At 37.0% G+C, this 19,803-nt stretch overlaps 1 protein-coding gene and 1 non-coding gene across 2 annotated transcripts in view; one reads left to right on the forward strand and one right to left on the reverse strand.

The window, feature by feature from the left end:
• Sohlh2 (spermatogenesis and oogenesis specific basic helix-loop-helix 2) overlaps nt 1–19,803 on the forward strand; it is a 51,738-nt gene that overhangs the window by 28,627 nt on the left and 3,308 nt on the right. The window contains exons 8-10 of the mRNA XM_071611757.1: nt 10,025–10,172; nt 10,335–10,423; nt 11,031–11,152. Of these exons, the coding sequence (XP_071467858.1) occupies nt 10,025–10,172; nt 10,335–10,423; nt 11,031–11,152 (359 nt within the window). The remainder of the gene's footprint in view (nt 1–10,024; nt 10,173–10,334; nt 10,424–11,030; nt 11,153–19,803) is intronic.
• Nucleotides 3,464–3,535, reverse strand: Trnaa-cgc (transfer RNA alanine (anticodon CGC)). Its single transcript has one exon. It is a non-coding gene; the product is annotated as a tRNA-Ala (tRNA).

Below are 19,803 nucleotides of genomic sequence, written 5' to 3' on the forward strand. Positions count from 1 at the left end.
TTTATGTGGCCCTACATTGCATGGAAGGCCTCCTTTTTGGGAAACTGTGAACAATAAATCAGCTTTTCAGTCGTAGCCATATCCAGATCTGTTGGCCTCACTTTACCTGATTAATGAAACCTACATTTGAAACATATTTCTGGTCTATCCTTTTCGCCCCCCTGAGGTGACTGCTGTTCTGATTTCTGTCACCATAGATTAGTTTTGCTTGTTCTGTAAATGGAATTGTCAATGTGTACGCTTATATCTGGACTCTTTAACTTGGCAGATGTTTTGAGATTCATTAATGTGCATATTATAGGTATCAGTAGTTTGGTCCTTTTATTGTTTAGAAAATTCCATTATGTAAACATACCACATTTAGTTATTCATTTTTTGACTTTTATCTATTAAGAATAAAGCTACTGTGAACATTTTTTTAATGTATGTTTTTGGGAACCTAGGTTTCCATTGCTCTTACCACATAGCTAGTAGTAGCTTTGTGTATCATAGGTTGAATGTATATGTGTATTTTCCTAGCAGATCTCCAAAACTGTAGCACCATTTTTGCACACCCGCCAGCAAAGTTCAAGTGTACTGGTTGTTCCATATCCTCTCCCACATTTGGTTTTGTTAGTCTTTTTCATTTTAGCCATTGTAATGATTGTGGAATGTTACCTAATTGTGATTTTTAAATTTGTTTTGCTGATGATTAACAAGGTTGAGCACCTTATGATACACTTTTGGTCATTATATATTTTCTTGTAGAAACAGTTGTTCAATTCTTTTGCCCATTTGTAAATATCTGGTTGTGTTTTTGTTGCATTCTAAGAATTCTGTGTATAATCTGAATTCAAATCCTTTATCAGATTTGTTTGTTGAAAATATTTTCTCCCAGTCTGTGGCCCACTGTTCAGTTGTGTAACAGTGATTTTTTGATGAGCAGAAGTTTTTAAAATTTGTTGATGAATTCTAATTTATTAACATTTTAAAATATGTACATTATTTTCTTTGTCTTGTAGTAGAAATCACTACTTCTATGAAGGTGCTATGGCATGTCTCTATGTTGTCTTGTAGTTTTAGCTTTTATGATGAAATATTTTGACAGAGACAATATTGAAGGTTTATTTTGTTTTGTTTTACATGGCTATTTTTTAACATTTTGTTGAAAAGGCTTTTAGTCAATGATGAATTGTTTTGGCACATTCATAAAAATCAATTACCATATGATTATCAACACTTTCCAAGGGTCCTTATTTAATTCTACTACTTATCTGCTTTACTCCAGTATACAGTGTCATGATTATTGTAACTTTATAATGAATCTGAAAATCAAAGTCTTCCAACTGTATTTTTTATTTTCAATTGGCTTTGGATATTAAAGGTCCTTTGATTTTTCATGTAAATTTAAAAATAAGCCTATAAATTTATTTTTATTTTAAATCCTGCTAGGATATTGATTAGGGTTTTATTTGTCGATTGATCAGTTTGGGAAAGAATTGATATTGAGCAATGTTAATCCTTCCATCTCTCCATTTTATTTTTCCAATCCTGGGTATTGAACCCAGAGGTGTTCTACCACTGAGCCACATCTCCAGTCCTGTTTATTTTTTATGTTGAGACAGGGTCTTGCTAAATTGCCCAGACTGGTCTGGAATTTGGTATTCTCCTGCCTCAGCCACCTGAATAGCTGGGGTTACAGGTGTGCACCACCATGCCCAACTACTGATAAATTTTAAAATATTACTATTTTTTAATTTAAACATGCAAGTAGATATCTTTGATTTGTTTCCAGTCTTACAGGGAAAGTAAGTCTTTTGCCATTACAATAAGCTGTAGATATTTGTATGTGCCTTTTATCAGCTTATAAAGCATTCCAGGTAGTCCTATTTTGAGTTTTATCATGAATGGATTTAAAATTTTGTCAGCGTCTTTTTCTGTATATATTGAGATGATTACATGGTTTTCATCAATGTAATGTGGCCATTACATTGATTAAAATGCTACACTCCACCTTGTCTTGATGTATTTATCTTTTTTATTTGTTTCTGTAGTAGATTTGCTATTATTTTGTTAACAACTTTTGCATCAGTGTTTGTGAAGGATGTTGATATGTAGTTTTCTTAAAATGCCTGTCCAATTTCTCTATCAAGGAAAAGCTTACCTCATAAAATGAAAGTTATCTTCTCTCTTTTATTATCTAAGAGTTTATGTAGCAATTGATAGAATTCAACAGTGAGGTCATCTATGCTTGTTCTTTGCCAAAAGGTTTCTAATTAAAAATTCAATTTCTTTAATGGTTATAGGACTAGATTTTCTATTTTTTCCTGTGCCAGTTTGGGCTAATTTATGTCTTTCATGAAATTTGTCCATTTTATCTAAGTTTGTTAAACTTATTGAGCAACTATATGTTCATAATACTCTTATTATCATTTTAACTTTTGTAGATCTGTGGCAATGGTTTCTTTCACTGATGGTATTGATAATTTGTGTCTTTTTTTCCTTTAATTATAGCAAAGTTTTTTTTAGCCAGTTTATTGATTTTTTCAGAGACTCTGATTTTGATTTACCAACTTTCTGTATCTTTTTGCCCATTTTTTATATTTTGCCATTTTCTGTTCTTTCTCATTTTCTTCTTTCAATACTTTTTTAATCTCTTTTTTTTGTGTGTGTAGAAACTTAGATCATTGATTTTTAACAGTTTCTTCTTTTCTTATGTAAGCATTTACAACTAAAACCCAAAGTTTGTGTGTGTGTGTGTGTATGTATACTGCAGTGCTAGCTACAGCTCATACACTTTAGTATATTTTCACTGTAATTCAGTTAAGAATGTCTTCTTATATCCCATATGACATTCTTTTTTACAAATGTCTATTTAGAAGTGTGTAAGTTAATTTCCACATGTTTGGAAATTTTTCAGATATTGAGTTACAATTACATTGTCGTCTGAGAATATCCTCTGTGAGTTTTCATCCTTTCATAATTTCTTAGACTTTACTTTATGACCCAGACTGTGTTCTCCCTTGATGAATAATCCATATGCATTTGAAAAGAGTATGCATTCTGTGATTTGGGGGTGTAGTGTTTTATAAATATTAATTAGGTATATTTGGTTGATAGTGCTTTCCTTGTATTCTGTACCCTTATTCCTTTATTTCCCGCCCTGAGGGTTAAAGTGATGACTATAGGTTGGTCCATTTTTCCCTTTTTCTGACACTTTTTTTTTTTTTCCTCCTGACAGTTTTTGTTTCGCATGTGTATTTTGAAACTTTGTTGTTAGGTGCTTGTCTTCTTGAAGAATTGATCCATGAATCATTGGGAAATGATATCTTTATTTGTACTCTTTGTCTTAAAATCTACTTTGAAATTAATATAGTTTTTTTTGTAATTAGTGTTTGCGTGGTTTCTTATAACTTGTATATATCTTCACATGTTAAAAGTGTTGTTTGTCAATAGCATATAGTTGAATCTTGAATTAATTTATTTGAAGTGCTGGGGATTGAACCCAGGACCTTGTGCATGCGAGGCAAGTGTTCTACCACCGAACTATACCCCAGCCCTTGTTTTCACTTTTCTTTTGCCCATTCTGATAATCTCTGCCATTAAATTAGAGAGTTTACTAAATTTATATATATGTAATTACTGTTAAGTTTGATTTTAGGTTCCAATTTTTCTGTTTTGTTTCACTAGTCCAATTCATTTTCTTTTTCTTTTCTATTTATTTCTCATTGCCTACCTTCTTTTAGATTCATCAAGTATATTTTGGCATTTTTAAAATCTCCTCCATTGAAATTTTAGCTAAAACTATTTTTTACGACTTGCACTAGGGATTATAATGTTCATACTTAATTTACCATTACCTACTTTAAGTTGATAACAACCATGTGTTTACATTCTCTCTTTGTTAATGTCATAATTTAACATTTACATGTAATATCAACCTTACATTGTTATTCATTTTATTTTAAATAGTAAGCTATTGTTCCAGTTATTTATTACTTTGTAGCAAATTACCCCCAGAATTTAGTAACTGAAAGCACCCACAAGTTTATCATATCTCATGATTTTATGGGTCATCAATTTGGGCAGAACTTGGCTCCGTGGTTCTTCTCTGCATGGTATTAATTGCTGTCACTCCATGGTCTGCAGCTAGCTAATGGCCTGTCTGGAAAGTCCAGCATGGTGCCATGCACATACATGACCTCTTGATGGGGAGGCTGCAGGTTGTACCCTCTTTCACTGTGGGCTCAGCATCTTTCCACATGGTCTTTCCAGCAAGTTAGACCTCTTCCAGAATAGTGCAGGGTTCTGTGAGACCAACATAGAAGCTATGTCTACTGAATTGCTAGTCCCAGAAAAGTCAAAGAGCCCCTTTAATATCTTTGGCTAAAGCAGGCACTTTCTAGCAGAGATTCAAGAGAAAGGAAAATAGATTCTGACTCTTCATTGGGGGAAATGATAAATAATTTTCAGTCACGTTAATCTGTAACTTTTTTAAAAACTCAAATTTGAATTCCTTTTCCAAGTAAAACAGGCTCTGTTTACCAGGTTATTTTTGAGTTATACAAATTCTCTCTTCATGTATTTCCCTGCATTCCCATGCTTCGCTTCCGTATTCCCCCATTTAATCTTGGCTGTCACAATCAGAGAAACAGAAAGTACAAAGACATGGTAGAAATCTTAGCAACAGATCCAGTTCCTCTTGGCCTGTCAAATAGATGCATGCTATTGGTTTAAAAAATGTTAATAAAACGAGCCTTTTATGTATGCCACTATTTTTATCATGTCATATTCTTCACTTTTTTGGGTAATTCTATTTCCATCAGATATTGTTTCCCAACAGCAAATAGTGATATAAAGGAATTTTCATATAAGTAGGGATTTTGATATCACCAGACCTGCAGGGTAAGAAAGCTAAAGGAAATTCTTCAGATTGAAGGGAAATAATATCAAATGCAAACTAAATGTCCAGGAAGGACTGAACAGCACCAGAAATAATAAATATGCAAGTAAATATTTAAAAGCAAACATTTTTCCTTTTCATTCATTTAAAACTCTGAAGAATATTATAAGCAGAAATTATACAATTGTATTGTGGGGTTTGTAATGTCTGTAGAGGTTGTAGATATGAAAATTATAACATGAAGAGTGAGTGGGATAAATGTCCTTATGTGACTGCAGTATTTGTATATTTTATGTGGTCATAAAATATTAACTCTAAATAGACTATGAAAAGTTCAGATACATATGGTAATCCCTAGGACAATTCTAGTGAGATAAGAAGCCACACTCCTCTCTCATTTTGGTGGGCACACAAAAATAAAAAAAGGACAAATAAACTTAAAATATTAAAATTTGAGTTTTAAAAATATTCAAATAGAAGCCAGGAAAACAGAACAAAAACAAAAGAGAATACAGGAAAAATATTAAAATTGAAGATATTTATCCAATTGATAGGCAGAGATTGTCAGGATAGATCAAAACAAACAAAAATCAAGACCAATATACCTGGGGCTATAGCTCTGTGTTAAAGTACTTGCCTGGCATGCATGTGGTCCTGGGTTCAATTCCAGTACCACCAAAACAAAACATCAAAACAAAAAAACAATCATCTCCCTGCTGTCTATAATAAATAAATTTTAAATATACTGATATAATAAATTAATAGAGAAATACACCCTGTGAAAACAGTATACGATCAAATTGGCTATGTTGATATAAAATTAAATAGACTTAAAAGCAATGTCATTTGAGATTAAAAAAAAGACATTTTGTAATAACGAATGTGTCAGTTTATCAGAATGATAAAAATCACAAATATGGATTATAATAGAGTGTCAAAATATTTAGATCAAAATTTACAAAATTAAAAGGACAAATAGACAATTCTACAACAATTGTTATAGATTTAACATCCCTTTCTCAGCAATTTATACAACTAGATACCAAAAAAAAAATCATTAAGATACAGAAGGTGTGAATATTTTTAATCACCTTGATGTAATGGGTATTTATAGAATACTCCCAACAACTGCAGCAGAGCACTCCTCTCTCCTTTTTGTGGGCACGCAGAACATTGACTTACACAGACTGTGTGCTAAGGTGTAAGAAGTTTCATTTCACTGAAAAAAACTTGAATTCATGAAAAGTATGTTCTCTGACCACAATTAAATTGTTAGAAATCAGTAAAACTTAAAGGGAAACCTGTATTACTTAGAAATTAAAAACAAAGTTCTAAATAATTTATGAATGGATGAAAAAAATCATCAGGAAAATAAAACAAAATATTTCAAAGCAAATGATTATGGGAATATGTAGAATACATCAAAATTTGTGGGATGTAGCCAAAGCAAAACTTACAGTAAACACTATGGCTTATGTTATGCCAATAGATTGAACAACTTAGGTGAAATGGACAAATTCTTAAGCATTTTGACAAAACTGATGTGAAGCAGAAAACATGAATAGCCTAATATTAAAGATATTGAACTTGCTACTACCGATAGCTTAACAAAAAGAAAAACTTCATGTGCAGATGATTTTACCAACAACTTTCATTTAAAGAAGCAACTCCAATCTAAAACAAACTCTTAAAGAAAGTAGAGAACACCTCCTAACCCATTTTATGAGGCTAGCATAATCCTAAATCAGACACCACAGGTATTATAGAAAAAAATTACAGACCAGTATCCCTCATGAACATAGACACAAATATATTTAACGTAATTTTAGCAAACTAAATAAAAAATGATATAATGTATTATGACCACAAGTTTATCCTAGACTTGTATAATTGTAAAAAAAAAACAACCAATGTAATCCACCACATTTGCAGGAATAAAGGAGAAAAAGCATGTTGTTAGCAGGTTTAGAAAAGTGACTTGGGCTGGGGCTATGGTGCAACTCCGTGGTCAGACTGTGTGCTTTCTTGCCTATCATGCATTGGGGCCCTTGGTTCAGTCCCCACCACCATAAACAAAACAAAACAAAACTTGACAGGATTATTCTTTCTAGATAAAACAAAAATCTCTTGGCAGATACATGTGGAAAAGAACCTCCTCAGTCTGTTGAAGGGTATCATGATACACCTATAGCTAAAATTTTGACTGTTTCTAAAACAGATCAGAAACAAGATAAGTGTGCCCATCCTTAATCATTTCAGTTCTTCACTACATAGACAGTCCCACCCATTGTAATTAGACAAGATAAGAAACAGATGTGAAAATTAGGAAGAAGCAAAGCCCTTTTACTTATAGATGTCATGGTAGTTTTTGTATAAAGTTCTAAAACACTACAGAAAAACAAAATATTTGCTAAACAGATATGCTTGACAAATACCAAAGGTAGGGAAAAGAATCCCTAAGACTTAATAATATCCTGGATTCCAGTTAAAATGTAGGTAAAATATTTGAACAGCCACTTTACAAAGGAAGGTATAAAAGTTATCAATAAGCACAGGAAAAAGTTGTTCAACATCATTAGTTGTGAGGGAAGTGAAAATTAAAGAATAATGAGATATTACCATGTATTTTGTAGAAAGACCCAAATTTAAACTACTGACAATATTGAATATTGCTAAAAGATATGAAACAAGTCTGATCCATTGATGGTGGGAGTGTCAAATGGTACTACTATGGTAAAAGTGCTTCTAGTTTTTTATAAATTTATAATATGAGCTGTCATTTCTATTCCTAGATGTTTAGTCAAGAGAAATAAGAACATGCATTCTCCAAAAAAGGATGTACAGAATGGTCAAGCCACTTTATTCATAATGACCCAAACACTGGGAACAGCCCAAGTGTTCATCAACAAGGGAATGGATACATATGCTGTGGCACATTGATACTGTAGATTACTATTATTCAGCAAAAAGAAGCAGACTTCTTTCTGATATAGGCAACCACATGGATAAAATCTCAAAAGCATGCCTAGTAAAAGAAGCCTTATAAAAAGATTTGATTTGATTTATGTGCTGCTTGAGGACAGGCAAAAGTAATGTGGGATGGAAAAAAGTCAGAAATGTGGTTGCCTCTTACGGGAATGATGGTAGCAATGACTTGAAAAAAACAAAGGGAACTTTCTGAGGTTCTGAGACTGTTGATGCGCTTTTCTGATGTGCAGATGTATGTACTTGTCCAAACTCATAGAATGTGACCTTTAAGATTTGTGTATTTTATCTTACATAACTTTTACCTGAAAATAAAGTAATTTGAGCTTTGGTAATTGATACATTCAGGGTTGAAGTCTACAACCTAATTTGAAAGGCTTTACTGTGTTAAAACTGGTTGATGTATGAATGAACAGTGGGGTAATATATGTATGATTAAAGCAGATACAGTGAATATTAATTAAACACCAAGCAGTGGGTACATAGGTATTTGTGTGATTCTTCAACTTTTCTGTATGTTCAAACATTTTTCTAATTAATACTGGGAAAATATTTAAAAGCATCTTTCATGATGAAAGTGACATATGTCTAGCAAAAATATTTGGAAAGTGTAGAAAATTTAAAAAAGAAGTATTACCCATAGCATTGCTATCCAGAAATAAATATTACTTAATATATTTATTTCAGTCTTTTTTCTGTGTTTTGTTTTTGCTTTGTTTAATGGCTGGGATTATATTCTACATGCTGTCTTGCATCCTATTTTTTTCTCCAATAAGCTTTATAAAATATCCCTTCCACTGCCAAATGTTATTGTACTAAACTAGTGCACTGTAGTTGGCCTAAGGCATCCTCGTATGTTATGTTTAGACTGTTTTCCATATTTTACTAACATGTACTTCCATAATAGGTATCTTTTTTTTACAATTAGTTTTTGTTTTAGATTATCCCTGTAAGTACCATGTCAAAAGTTATAAAAAGTTTTTGGGCTGTAGTTGTGGCTCATGTATGGGGCACTGGGTTTGATCCTCAGTACCACATAAAAATATATAAATAACATAAAGGTACTGTGTCTATATATAACTAAGAAAAAATTAAAAAATACTAAAAAAAGTTATAAAAAGTTTTAAACCCAGTCACATAAATTGTTGGCTTTCCCACCCTTTTCCTTTCAGAAGGGTTTCTGACATCTCTGGAGAAACCCTAGAACTCCCAAAGCCCAGTGAAATTATCACTCATCTAGAATATTTGTTATTCACTAACTGTATATCAGACTACATTTTAAAATGTTCATTTCTCTGCTATTCCATGGCCCAGAGAGGTTTAGTACTTGCCTACAGTCCTAGCTAGTAATTAGCAGAGTCACCCTGTATGTCATCATTGTATCCAGCCCCAAACAGGTGCTTAATAATACTTCATAAATGAGCACTCTGATGAATGAAGGCATCCAGGGATTCAATCAGATCTACATTTCTGACTATTTCCCTTCAGAACTCTGAAATATCTAATTTTCCTCTGATATGATCCTGGACATTGTTCTCATTTGCATATTGGTTTATTTGTTCTGTCTATACTTCCCTCATGGAAAGAAAATCATCTTCTCATTTTCCTTTGGCTCAGGCCACAGAATTACGTGTAAAGCCCATGTGTTACAAGGTTCTAATTGATCTATTGTTGAAATTTGGTCCAGTCCCAGTTACATCAGAATGCTGACTGCTTCTTGCCTGCTGACTTTCAGTGTGAATTGCAGAAGGAGATATATATATATATAAAAGACCACACATCCACAGAGTACATGGTGCTCTCCTCAGAGGGCAGAATGTTCAGTAGTTTTCTGTAGGCAGTGAGAGTATGTGTTTTCCCCACTGTGTGTGCACCCTGCACAGGCCCAGGATGAGGGATCTGGGTACAAGGTGCAGACATTGGACCTTGACAGCAGTTCCTTGTGCAGCAGGTGCCTGGGAATTTGTGATTTCAGAAGTTGTGAGTGTCGCTGTCTTGTGGGGACATGTCCTTTCTCTGAAACAGACTAGATGGGAAGGAGTATGGGCCATTCCTTTGCAAATAAACCCAGAAGGAAGGAAGGAAGGATTGTTTGTCCTTGTGTGCAGGAAACAAACGAGACTAATTATTCCTTATTTACTGCAATTCTTTGATCAGAGAACGAATCAAATATTGCTGTGAGCAGCTGCGTACTCTCTTGCCGTATATAAAGGGGAGAAAGAATGACGCGGCTTCAATTCTTGAGGCAACAGTTGATTATGTGAAATATATCCGGGACAAAATCCCTCCAGCCATTATGGGCCAGGTATTCAACTCCTAAAGCTTTGAATTTTATCCTTATAGACAATGCTTTAATGCTATAGAATTTTATTTCAATTTTTTAAACTGGAAATCAATGTGTCTTTGTATATGTATAAAAATATCTATTGTCTATCCAACATTATCTGTCAATCATTGTATGTTTCAGATTACAGAAGCCCTTCAGAACAATCGGAGGTTTTGCAAGAAACAAATGCCTATCCAGCTATCCCTCCCAGGCACTGTCTTGGCACAAAGGTATGATTAGGGCTCTTGCAAGTCCAAAGTCGGCTTGTTATTTTCCTCCCATGCTGATGCCAGAAGTGTAGACAGGAATTGAATTCATCCACAGTGAGAACTCGGGTACTTATTGCTGATGTGTATCATTTCATTATAGTGATAAACACATGTAATATTCTCAGGCTCCTGGCTGTTTTATCATTTTTCTCACTCTTCCTCTTGTTACTGAAGGACCTTAAAATAAGGTTGGCTGCCCCAGACTATAGTGACTATGGAGCCCAGCAGGGGCATGATGGATTCTAATGCTCCTCCATCCAGGAGGTTGAAGGCCCTGGTGCATGCAGCCCTATTTCAGTTAATTCTTAAAGGAACTCCCTAGTACAAAATCTGACATACCAAACAATAGCTTACTTATTTAGATTTACTAGAATTCATAAACAAAGAGGAAAAGCCAGTCATTTTAAGGAAGCATACTGGGTCCCGTTCAACTCTTTGTTCTCATATTTTAAATAATCCATAGGTGAGGTTCTGTCAGGATTTTTTAGGACTTGATTGGTTAAAGAGCATTTGAACTCAGCAAGTTCTAGAGGGATATAAAAACTGTTATTTATTGGTTCCTTTTAAGGGAAAACAGTGTGTTGACAAGCACTTACTCCCCTGTGAGAGGGATCCAGTTCCTGGCTAACAAGTGCTTGAATATGTATTCCATTGCTACTGCAGGGGACTCCTTGGATCAAGTTGTGAGAGGTGAGCCACATCTAATGCCTTTGCTGCTTATGGAATGCTGGGGCCTGCATGGACAATCTTTGTTCATCTGGGCTTCTGTACCTTTGCTCCCATGACCAGGGGATCAAGCATAGCTGAAAGATTACACCATGAGTCCTTCCGGTATTGTCAGCTTGAAGTTCATAAGGTGGTCGTGGACATTTAAATAGTGGTATCCCAGAACTTGGGTTCAAAGTTGACCTTAATTACCAGAAAACACATCAATGATAAGCGCATTGATAGTTTGGTTCATTATATAAATAGAATCTAAAGGGAAGGGAAGTAAAGTTGTCCCTCAGTATCCATGGGGGATTTGTTCTGGGTCCACCTGCAGATTCCAAACTCTGTGGATTCTCAAGTCCTTTATGCAAAATGGCGTGGTATTTGCATATAGAATGTGTATTCCTCTCCCATACAAGAAATCCTCTCTATGTGACTTACATACCTGATACAATGTAAATGCTATGTAAATGGTTGTTATATTGTGTTACTTAGGGAATAATGACAAGAAAAATAGTCTGTGCATGTTCAGTACAGATGTAATTAAAATTTTTTTTTCAATCCATGGTTGGTTGATCCCTAGATGAGGAATCCATAGATACACAGGGCTGATTATATTCATATTGATTCAGTACTTATTGTGTACAGAGCATTTAACGTAGTATTTACCACCTCACATTTCTGCTTAAATGTTGCCTTCTCAGTGAGTCCTTCTCAACTGCCCAGTTAAAGCTAAACATACCTCTTCACCATACATGTTGCAGGGGACTCCTCACTCACTTGTTTTACTGGATTTGTCTTCATAACACCACCTGCTAATAGTCTTTACTTGCATGTTTTATTTATTGCCTATCTTCTCCCATTAAAATGCTGACTCTTGAGGTGGGAGGTTTTTTGCTTTTGGTCTTTGCTTGTTTTGTTCATTGCTCGTATTTCTAATACCTAGAACAATTACCAGCACACAGTAGGTGCTCAATAAATGCTCATTATGCAAACATTCATTGCCCACTGGGAGGCCTTTTTGTTATATGTGCGATATAAACCTATACCTGCTCATGTACTTGTAGAAATAAGAAGATGGGAAAGAACAGAGCCAGACAAAAAGAACACAACATTTAGTTTGTGACTTCTGGTATTCCTGAAGATAAATCTCAGTTGAGAAACCAGTAAGGCATGGAATTACTCTCCTGAATGTTGAATGCTGGGCAACCAGACTGCCTGTCTCTCTGGCTAGCTAGTCTTAGGTGACCCCTCTGCTGACTTCTTCCAAGAGATTCTGCTCTCAGCACCTCCCTTGTGTTGAGAATGTCTCCCCCTCACACTCTCCAATTTATTCCAATTCTGTCCCTTAATTCTCAGCTTAAATTTCCCTGCCTCAATGATGAGGACACATAAGATGAACAAGATGCATTTCTTTTTTTCCTCATAGAGCTTGCAAATCAGTGGCAGAGAACATCACGAAAGCAAACCATGGTTCACCCAGTATTTTAAGTGCTATAGTAGAGGTACTGTGTGCATGTATGGAGGTAGAGTGGTGACCAAAGGAACAAAAGAAGTCCCTAGGATTAGTGTCTAAAATCAGAAGAAAAAGGGGTCAAAAATAAAATAGTCCTCCTTGTTCATGTAATTGGAGAAGCCTCAGGGTGTGTTTTTTGTTTTTTTTAAATTTTGTTTTGTATTTTTGGTCAATTTAGACTTCTTTCCTGGACTAGGGAAGAGAGAAGGAGAAGGGAGCAGGGGAAGTCACCATGAGCCACAGTTAGATTGCTTATAGTACCTGTGGCTGAATGTGACATGGCATCATTAAATTGGCCTAGATTAAATAAGATTAAATAAGATAGAGGTCAGACCACAGGCGTATCCCTGTCAATGTTATTTCTTGTACTTGCAGTACTGTTTATATTGTGCAGAAAATCTAAAGAACCATTTTCATGGCAGAGTTTAGGCCTTTCTTGCATCTCACGGTATTGCATCATCCAAAGAGACTGCTCTTAGGAAGACACAAATTCACTAGGAGCAGAGGCTTGTGGCATGTTTAAACCAGAGGAGACCTGCAAGGTCAATCAGTCAAATCCCCATTTTTATTTTGTTTATGTATATTTTTCCTTTTGAAAAGCAGCACGCATCCTGTGCTAATCTGACTAAGCTCAGAAGTGTTCATTTTGTGTATATTCTCTTTTTTCTTTAATTTTTTATTGTTGGCTGTTCAAAACATTACATAGTTCTTGATATATCATATTTCACACTTTGATTCAAGTGGGTTATGAGCTCCCATTTTTACCCCATATACAGATTGCAGAATCACATCAGTTACACATCCATTGATTTACATATTGCCATACTAGTGTCTGTTGTGTTCTGCTGCCTTTCCTATCCTCTACTATCCCCCCTCCCCTCCCCTCCCCTCCCCTCTTCTCTCCTCTCTCTGCCCCCTCTACTGACATTCATTTGTCCCCCTTGTATTATTTTTCCCTTTCCCCTCAATTCCTCTTGTATGTACTTTTGTATAACTCTGAGGGTCTCCTTCCATTTCCATGCAATTTCCCTTCTCTTTCCCTTTCCCTCCCACCTCTCATCCCTGTTTAATGTTAATCTTCTTCTCATGCTCTTCGACCCTACTCTGTTCTTAGTTACTCTCCTTATATCAAAGAAGACATTTGGCATTTGTTTTTTAGGGATTGGCTAGCTTCACTTAGCATAATCTGCTCTAATGCCATCCATTTCCCTGCAAATTCTATGATTTTCTCATTTTTTAATGCAGAGTAATACTCCATTGTGTATAAATGCCACATTTTTTTAATCCATTCATCTACTGAAGGGCATCTAGGTTGGTTCCACAGTCTTGCTATTGTGAATTGTGCTGCTATGAACATCGATGTAGCAGTGTCCCTGTAGCATGCTCTTTTTAGGTCTTTAGGGAATAGACCGAGAAGGGGAATAGCTGGGTCAAATGGTGGCTCCATTCCCAGCTTTCCAAGAAATCTCCATACTGCTTTCCAAACTGGCTGCACCAATTTGCAGTCCCACCAGCAATGTACAAGTGTACCCTTTTCCCCACATCCTCGCCAGCACTTGTTGTTGTTTGACTTCATAATGGCTGCCAATCTAACTGGAGTGAGATGGTATCTTAGGGTGGTTTTGATTTGCATTTCTCTGACTGCTAGAGATGGTGAGCATTTTTTCATGTACTTGTTGATTGATTGTATGTCCTCCTCTGAGAAGTGTCTGTTCAGGTCCTTGGCCCATTTGTTGATTGGGTTGTTTGTTCTCTTATTGTCTAATTTTTTGAGTTCTTTGTATACTCTGGATATTAGGGCTCTATCTGAAGTGTGAGGAGTAAAGATTTGTTCCCAGGATGTAGGCTCTCTATTTACCTCTCTTATTGTTTCTTTTGCTGAGAAAAAACTTTTTAGTTTGAGTAAGTCCCATTTGTTGATTCTAGTTATTAACTTTTGTGCTATGGGTGTCCTATTGAGGAATTTGGAGCCCGACCCCACAGTATGTAGATCGTAGCCAACTTTTTCTTCTATCAGACGGCGTGTCTCTGATTTGATATCAAGCTCCTTGATCCATTTTGAATTCACTTTTGTGCATGGCGAGAGAAAGGGATTCAGTTTCATTTTGTTGCATATGGATTTCCAGTTTTCCCAGCACCATTTGTTGAAGATGCTATCCTTCCTCCATTGCATGCTTTTAGACCCTTTATCAAATATAAGAAAGTTGTAGTTTTGTGGATTGGTTTCTGTGTCCTCTATTCTGTACCATTGGTCCACCCGCCTGTTTTGGTACCAGTACCATGCTGTTTTTGTTTCTATTGCTCTGTAGTATAGTTTGAAGTCTGGTATCGCTATACCGCCTGATTCACACTTCCTGCTTAGCATTGTTTTTGCTATTCTGGGTCGTTTATTTTTCCATATGAATTTCATGATTGCTTTCTCTATTTCTACAAGAAATGCCATTGGGATTTTGATTGGCATTGCATTAAACCTATAGAGAACTTTTGGTAATATCGCCATTTTGATGATGTTAGTTCTGCCTATCCATGAACAGGGTATATTTTTCCATCTTCTAAGATCTTCTTCTATTTCTCTCTTTAGGGTTCTGTAGTTTTCATTGTATAAATCTTTCACCTCTTTTGTTAGGTTGATTCCCAAGTATTTTATTTTTTTTGAAGATATTGTGAATGGAGTGGTTGTTCTCATTTCCATTTCAGAGGATTTGTCGCTGATATACAGGAATGCCTTTGATTTATGCGTGTTGATTTTATATCCTGCCACTTTGCTGAATTCATTTATTAGCTCTAATAGTTTCTTTGTAGACCCTTTTGGGTCCGCTAGGTATAGAATCATGTCATCTGCAAATAGTGATAATTTAAGTTCTTCTTTTCCTATTTTGATGCCTTTAATTTCTTTCGTCTGTCTAATTGCTCTGGCCAGTGTTTCGAGAACTATGTTGAACAGAAGTGGTGAGAGAGGGCATCCCTGTCTTGTTCCAGATTTTAGAGGGAATGCCTTCAATTTTTCTCCATTCAGAATGATGCTAGCCTGAGGCTTAGCATAGATTGCTTTTACAATATTGAGGTATGTTCCTGTTATCCCTAGTTTTTCTAGAGTTTTGAACATAAAGGGATGCTGTACTTTGTCGAATGCTTTTTCCGCATCTATCGAGATGATCATATGGTTCTTATTTTTAAGTCTATTGATGTGGTGAATAACATTTATTGATTTCCGTATATTGAACCAGCCTTGCATCCCAGGGATGAATCCTACTTGATCATGGTGCACAATTTTTTTGATATGTTTTTGTATCCGATTCGCCAGAATTTTATTGAGGATTTTTGCATCTAGGTTCATTAGAGATATTGGTCTGTAGTTTTCTTTCTTTGAAGTGTCTTTGTCTGGTTTAGGTATCAGGGTGATGTTGGCCTCGTAGAATGAATTTGGAAGTTCTCCCTCTTTTTCTATTTCCTGAAGTAGCTTGAAAAGTATTGGTATTAGTTCGTCTTTAAAGGTTTTGTAAAACTCTGCTGTATACCCATCTGGTCCTGGGCTTTTCTTAGTTGGTAGTCTTTTGATGGTTTCTTCTATTTCCTCAATTGATATTGGTCTGTTTAGGTTGTCTATATCCTCCTGACTCAATCTGGGCAGATCATATGACTTAAGAAATTTATCGATGCCTTCACTATCTTCTAATTTATTGGAGTATAAGGATTCAAAATAATTTTTGATTATCTTCTGTATATCTGAAGTGTCTGTTGTGATATTGCCTTTTTCATCCCGTATGCTAGTAATTTGAGTTCTCTCTCTTCTTCTCTTCGCTAGCATGGCTAAGGGTCTGTCGATTTTGTTTATTTTTTCAAAGAACCAACTTTTAGTTTTGTCAATTTTTTCAATTGTTTCTTTTGTTTCGATTTCATTAATTTCAGCTCTGATTTTAATTATTTCTTGCCTTCTACTTCTTTTGCTGTTGTTTTGCTCTTCTTTTTCTAGGATTTTGAGATGAAGTATGAGATCATTTATTTGTTGGTTTTTTCTTTTTTTAAGGAATGAACTCCAAGCAATGAATTTTCCTCTTAGAACTGCTTTCAATGTGTCCCATAGATTCCGATATGTTGTGTCTGTGTTTTCATTAATCTCTAAGAATTTTTTAATTTCCTCCTTGATGTCTTCTATAACCCATTGATCATTCAGTAACCTATTGTTCATTCTCCAAGTGATGTATGCTTTTTCCTTCCTTCTTTTATCGTTGATTTTCAGTTCCATTCCATTATGATCAGATAGGATGCATGGTATTATCTCTACTCCTTTATATTGTCTAAGAATTTCCCTGTGACATAATATATGATCTATTTTTGAGAAGGATCCATGTGCTGCTGAGAAAAAAGTGTAACTGCTTGATGTTGGGTGGTATATTCTATATATGTCAATTAAGTCTAGGTTATTAATTGTGTTATTGAGTTCTATAGTTTCCTTATTCAACTTTTGTTTGGAAGATCTGTCCAGTGGCAGGAGAGGTGTGTTGAAGTCTCCCATGATTATTGTATGGTGGTCTATTAGACTCTTGAACTTGAGAAGAGTTTGTTTGATGAATACAGCTGCACCATTGTTTGGGGCATATATATTTATGATTGTTATGTCCTGTTGGTGTATGGTTCCCTTAAGCAGTATGTAGTGTCCCTCTTTATCCCTTTTGATTAACTTGGGCTTGAAATCTATTTTATTTGATATGAGTATGGACACTCCTGCTTGTTTCCGAAGTCCATATGAGTGATATAATTTTTCCCAACCTTTCACCTTCAGCCTATGTATGTCTTTTCCTATCAAATGCGTCTCCTGTAGGCAGCATATTGTTGGGTCTTGTTTTGTGATCCATTCTACTAGCCTGTGTCTCTTGATTGGTGAGTTTAAGCCATTAACATTTAGGGTTATTATTGAGATATGGGTTGTTCTTCCAGCCATATTTGTTTATTTATGTTACTAAACATGGTTTGTTTTCCTCTTTGATTATTTTTCCCCCCTTTACTGTCCTACCTCCCACTGTTGGTTTTCATTGTTATTTTCCATTTCCTCTTCCTGTAATGTTTTGCCAAGGATGTTTTGAAGAGATGGTTTTCTAGCTGCAAATTCTTTTAACTTTTGTTTATCGTGGAAGGTTTTAATTTCATCTTCCATCCTGAAGCTTAATTTCGCTGGAAACACAATTCTTGGTTGGAACCCATTTTCTTTCAGTGTTTGAAATATGTTATTCCAGGATCTTCTAGCTTTCAGAGTCTGTGTTGAAAGATCAGCTGTTATCCTGATTGGCTTACCCCTAAATGTGATCTGCTTCCTTTCTCTTGTAGCTTTTAAAATTCTCTCCTTATTCTGTATGTTGGGCATCTTCATTATAATGTGTCTAGGTGTGGGTCTCTTATGATTTTGCACATTCGGCGTCCTGTAGGCTTCTAGGATTTGGGATTCTGTCTCATTCTTCAAGTCTGGGAAGTTTTCTCGTATTATTTCATTGAATAGATTGCTCATTCCTTTGGTTTGAAACTCTGTCCCTTCCTGTATCCCAATGACTCTTAAATTTGGTCTCTTGATGTTATCCCATATTTCTTGGATGTTCTGCTCATGGTTTCTTAACATTCTTGCTGAGCTGTCTATGTTCTTTTCAAGTTGAAATACTTTATCTTCATTGTCTGATGTTCTATCTTCTAAGTGTTCTACTCTGCTGGTAGTATTCTCAATTGAGTTTTTAAGTTGGTTTATTGCTTCCTGCATTTCTAGGATTTCTGTTTGTTTGTTTTTTATAACCTCTATCTCCCTGTATAGTTGATCTTTTGCTTCTTGGATTTGTTTATGTAATTCATTGTTGAAGTGATCTTTCATTGTCTGATTTTGCTGTCTGATGTCTTCCTTGAGACTCCAGATCATCTGAAGCATGTATATCCTGAATTCTTTATCTGACATTCCATCTGCTGCAGCTATTACCTCTTCTAACGTTGAGTTGACCTGCAATGCTTGTGGTCCTTTCTTTCCTTGTCTCTTCATACTGTTCGCGTTCCTTTCTCCTTGGTGAAACTGTTGTGCTATTGAATTTTCCCCCTATATATTTATATTGGTCTTGTATAGTTGCAAAGTCTCCCTCGCAGGCGCGGGCGGCGGCTCTGCCCCTCCTCCAATTGGGGCAATGTGCCTACCACGCCGGCAGGCCGCTGGGCCTGCTCTGCCGGTCAGTAGCAGGTCCGCCTACCTTGCAGGCACGGGGGGCGGCTCTGTCCCTCTGCGGGCCGCCAGGCTTGTTCTGTCGGTGGTCGCAGTTCTGCCTACTTTGCAGGCACAGGCAGCGGCACTGCCCCTCTGCAGGGCTCTGGGGCTGTTCTGCCAGTGGGTCGCAGGTCCGCCTACCTTGCAGGCGCGCGGGGGGGGGCTGCTCTACCCTTCCTCAGGCCACTGGGCCTGTTTTGTCTGTCGGTTGCAGGTCTGGCCTGTTCTGTTGGTGGTCACAGTTCCGTCTACCTTGCAGGCGCGGGGGGAGGGGGCGGCTCTGCCTCTCAGCAGGCCGCTGCTCCTCTTCTGCCGGTGGGTCGCAGGCCCGCCTACCTTGCAGGAGTGATTGTAAGCTCTGCCCCTCCGCGGGCCACTGGGCCTTTTCTGTTGGTGGTCACAGTTCCGCCTACCTGGCAGGCGCGGGGGGTGGGGGGCGGCTCTGCCCCTCAGCAGGCCGCTGGGCCTGCTCTGTGGGTGGTCACAGTTCCGTCTACCTTGCCGGCGCAGGGGGAGGGGGCGGCTCTGCCTCTCAGCAGGCCGCTGCTCCTCTTCTGCTGGTGGGTCGCAGGCCCGCCTACCTTACAGGAGTGATTGGAAGCTCTGCCCCTCCGCGGGCCACTGGGCCTTTTCTGTCGGTGGTCACAGTTCCACCTACCTGGCAGGCGCGGGGGGTGGGGGGCGGCTCTGCCCCTCAGCAGGCCGCTGGGCCTGCTCTGTGGGTGGTCACAGTTCCGTCTCCCTTGCCGGCGCAGGGGGAGGGGGCGGCTCTGCCTCTCAGCAGGCCGCTGCTCCTCTTCTGCCGGTGGGTCGCAGGCCCGCCTACCTTACAGGAGTGATTGGAAGCTCTGCCCCTCCGCGGGCCACTGGGCCTTTTCTGTCGGT

This window comes from Marmota flaviventris, chromosome 4, assembly GCF_047511675.1.
Source record: "Marmota flaviventris isolate mMarFla1 chromosome 4, mMarFla1.hap1, whole genome shotgun sequence".
NCBI lineage: Eukaryota > Metazoa > Chordata > Mammalia > Rodentia > Sciuridae > Marmota > Marmota flaviventris.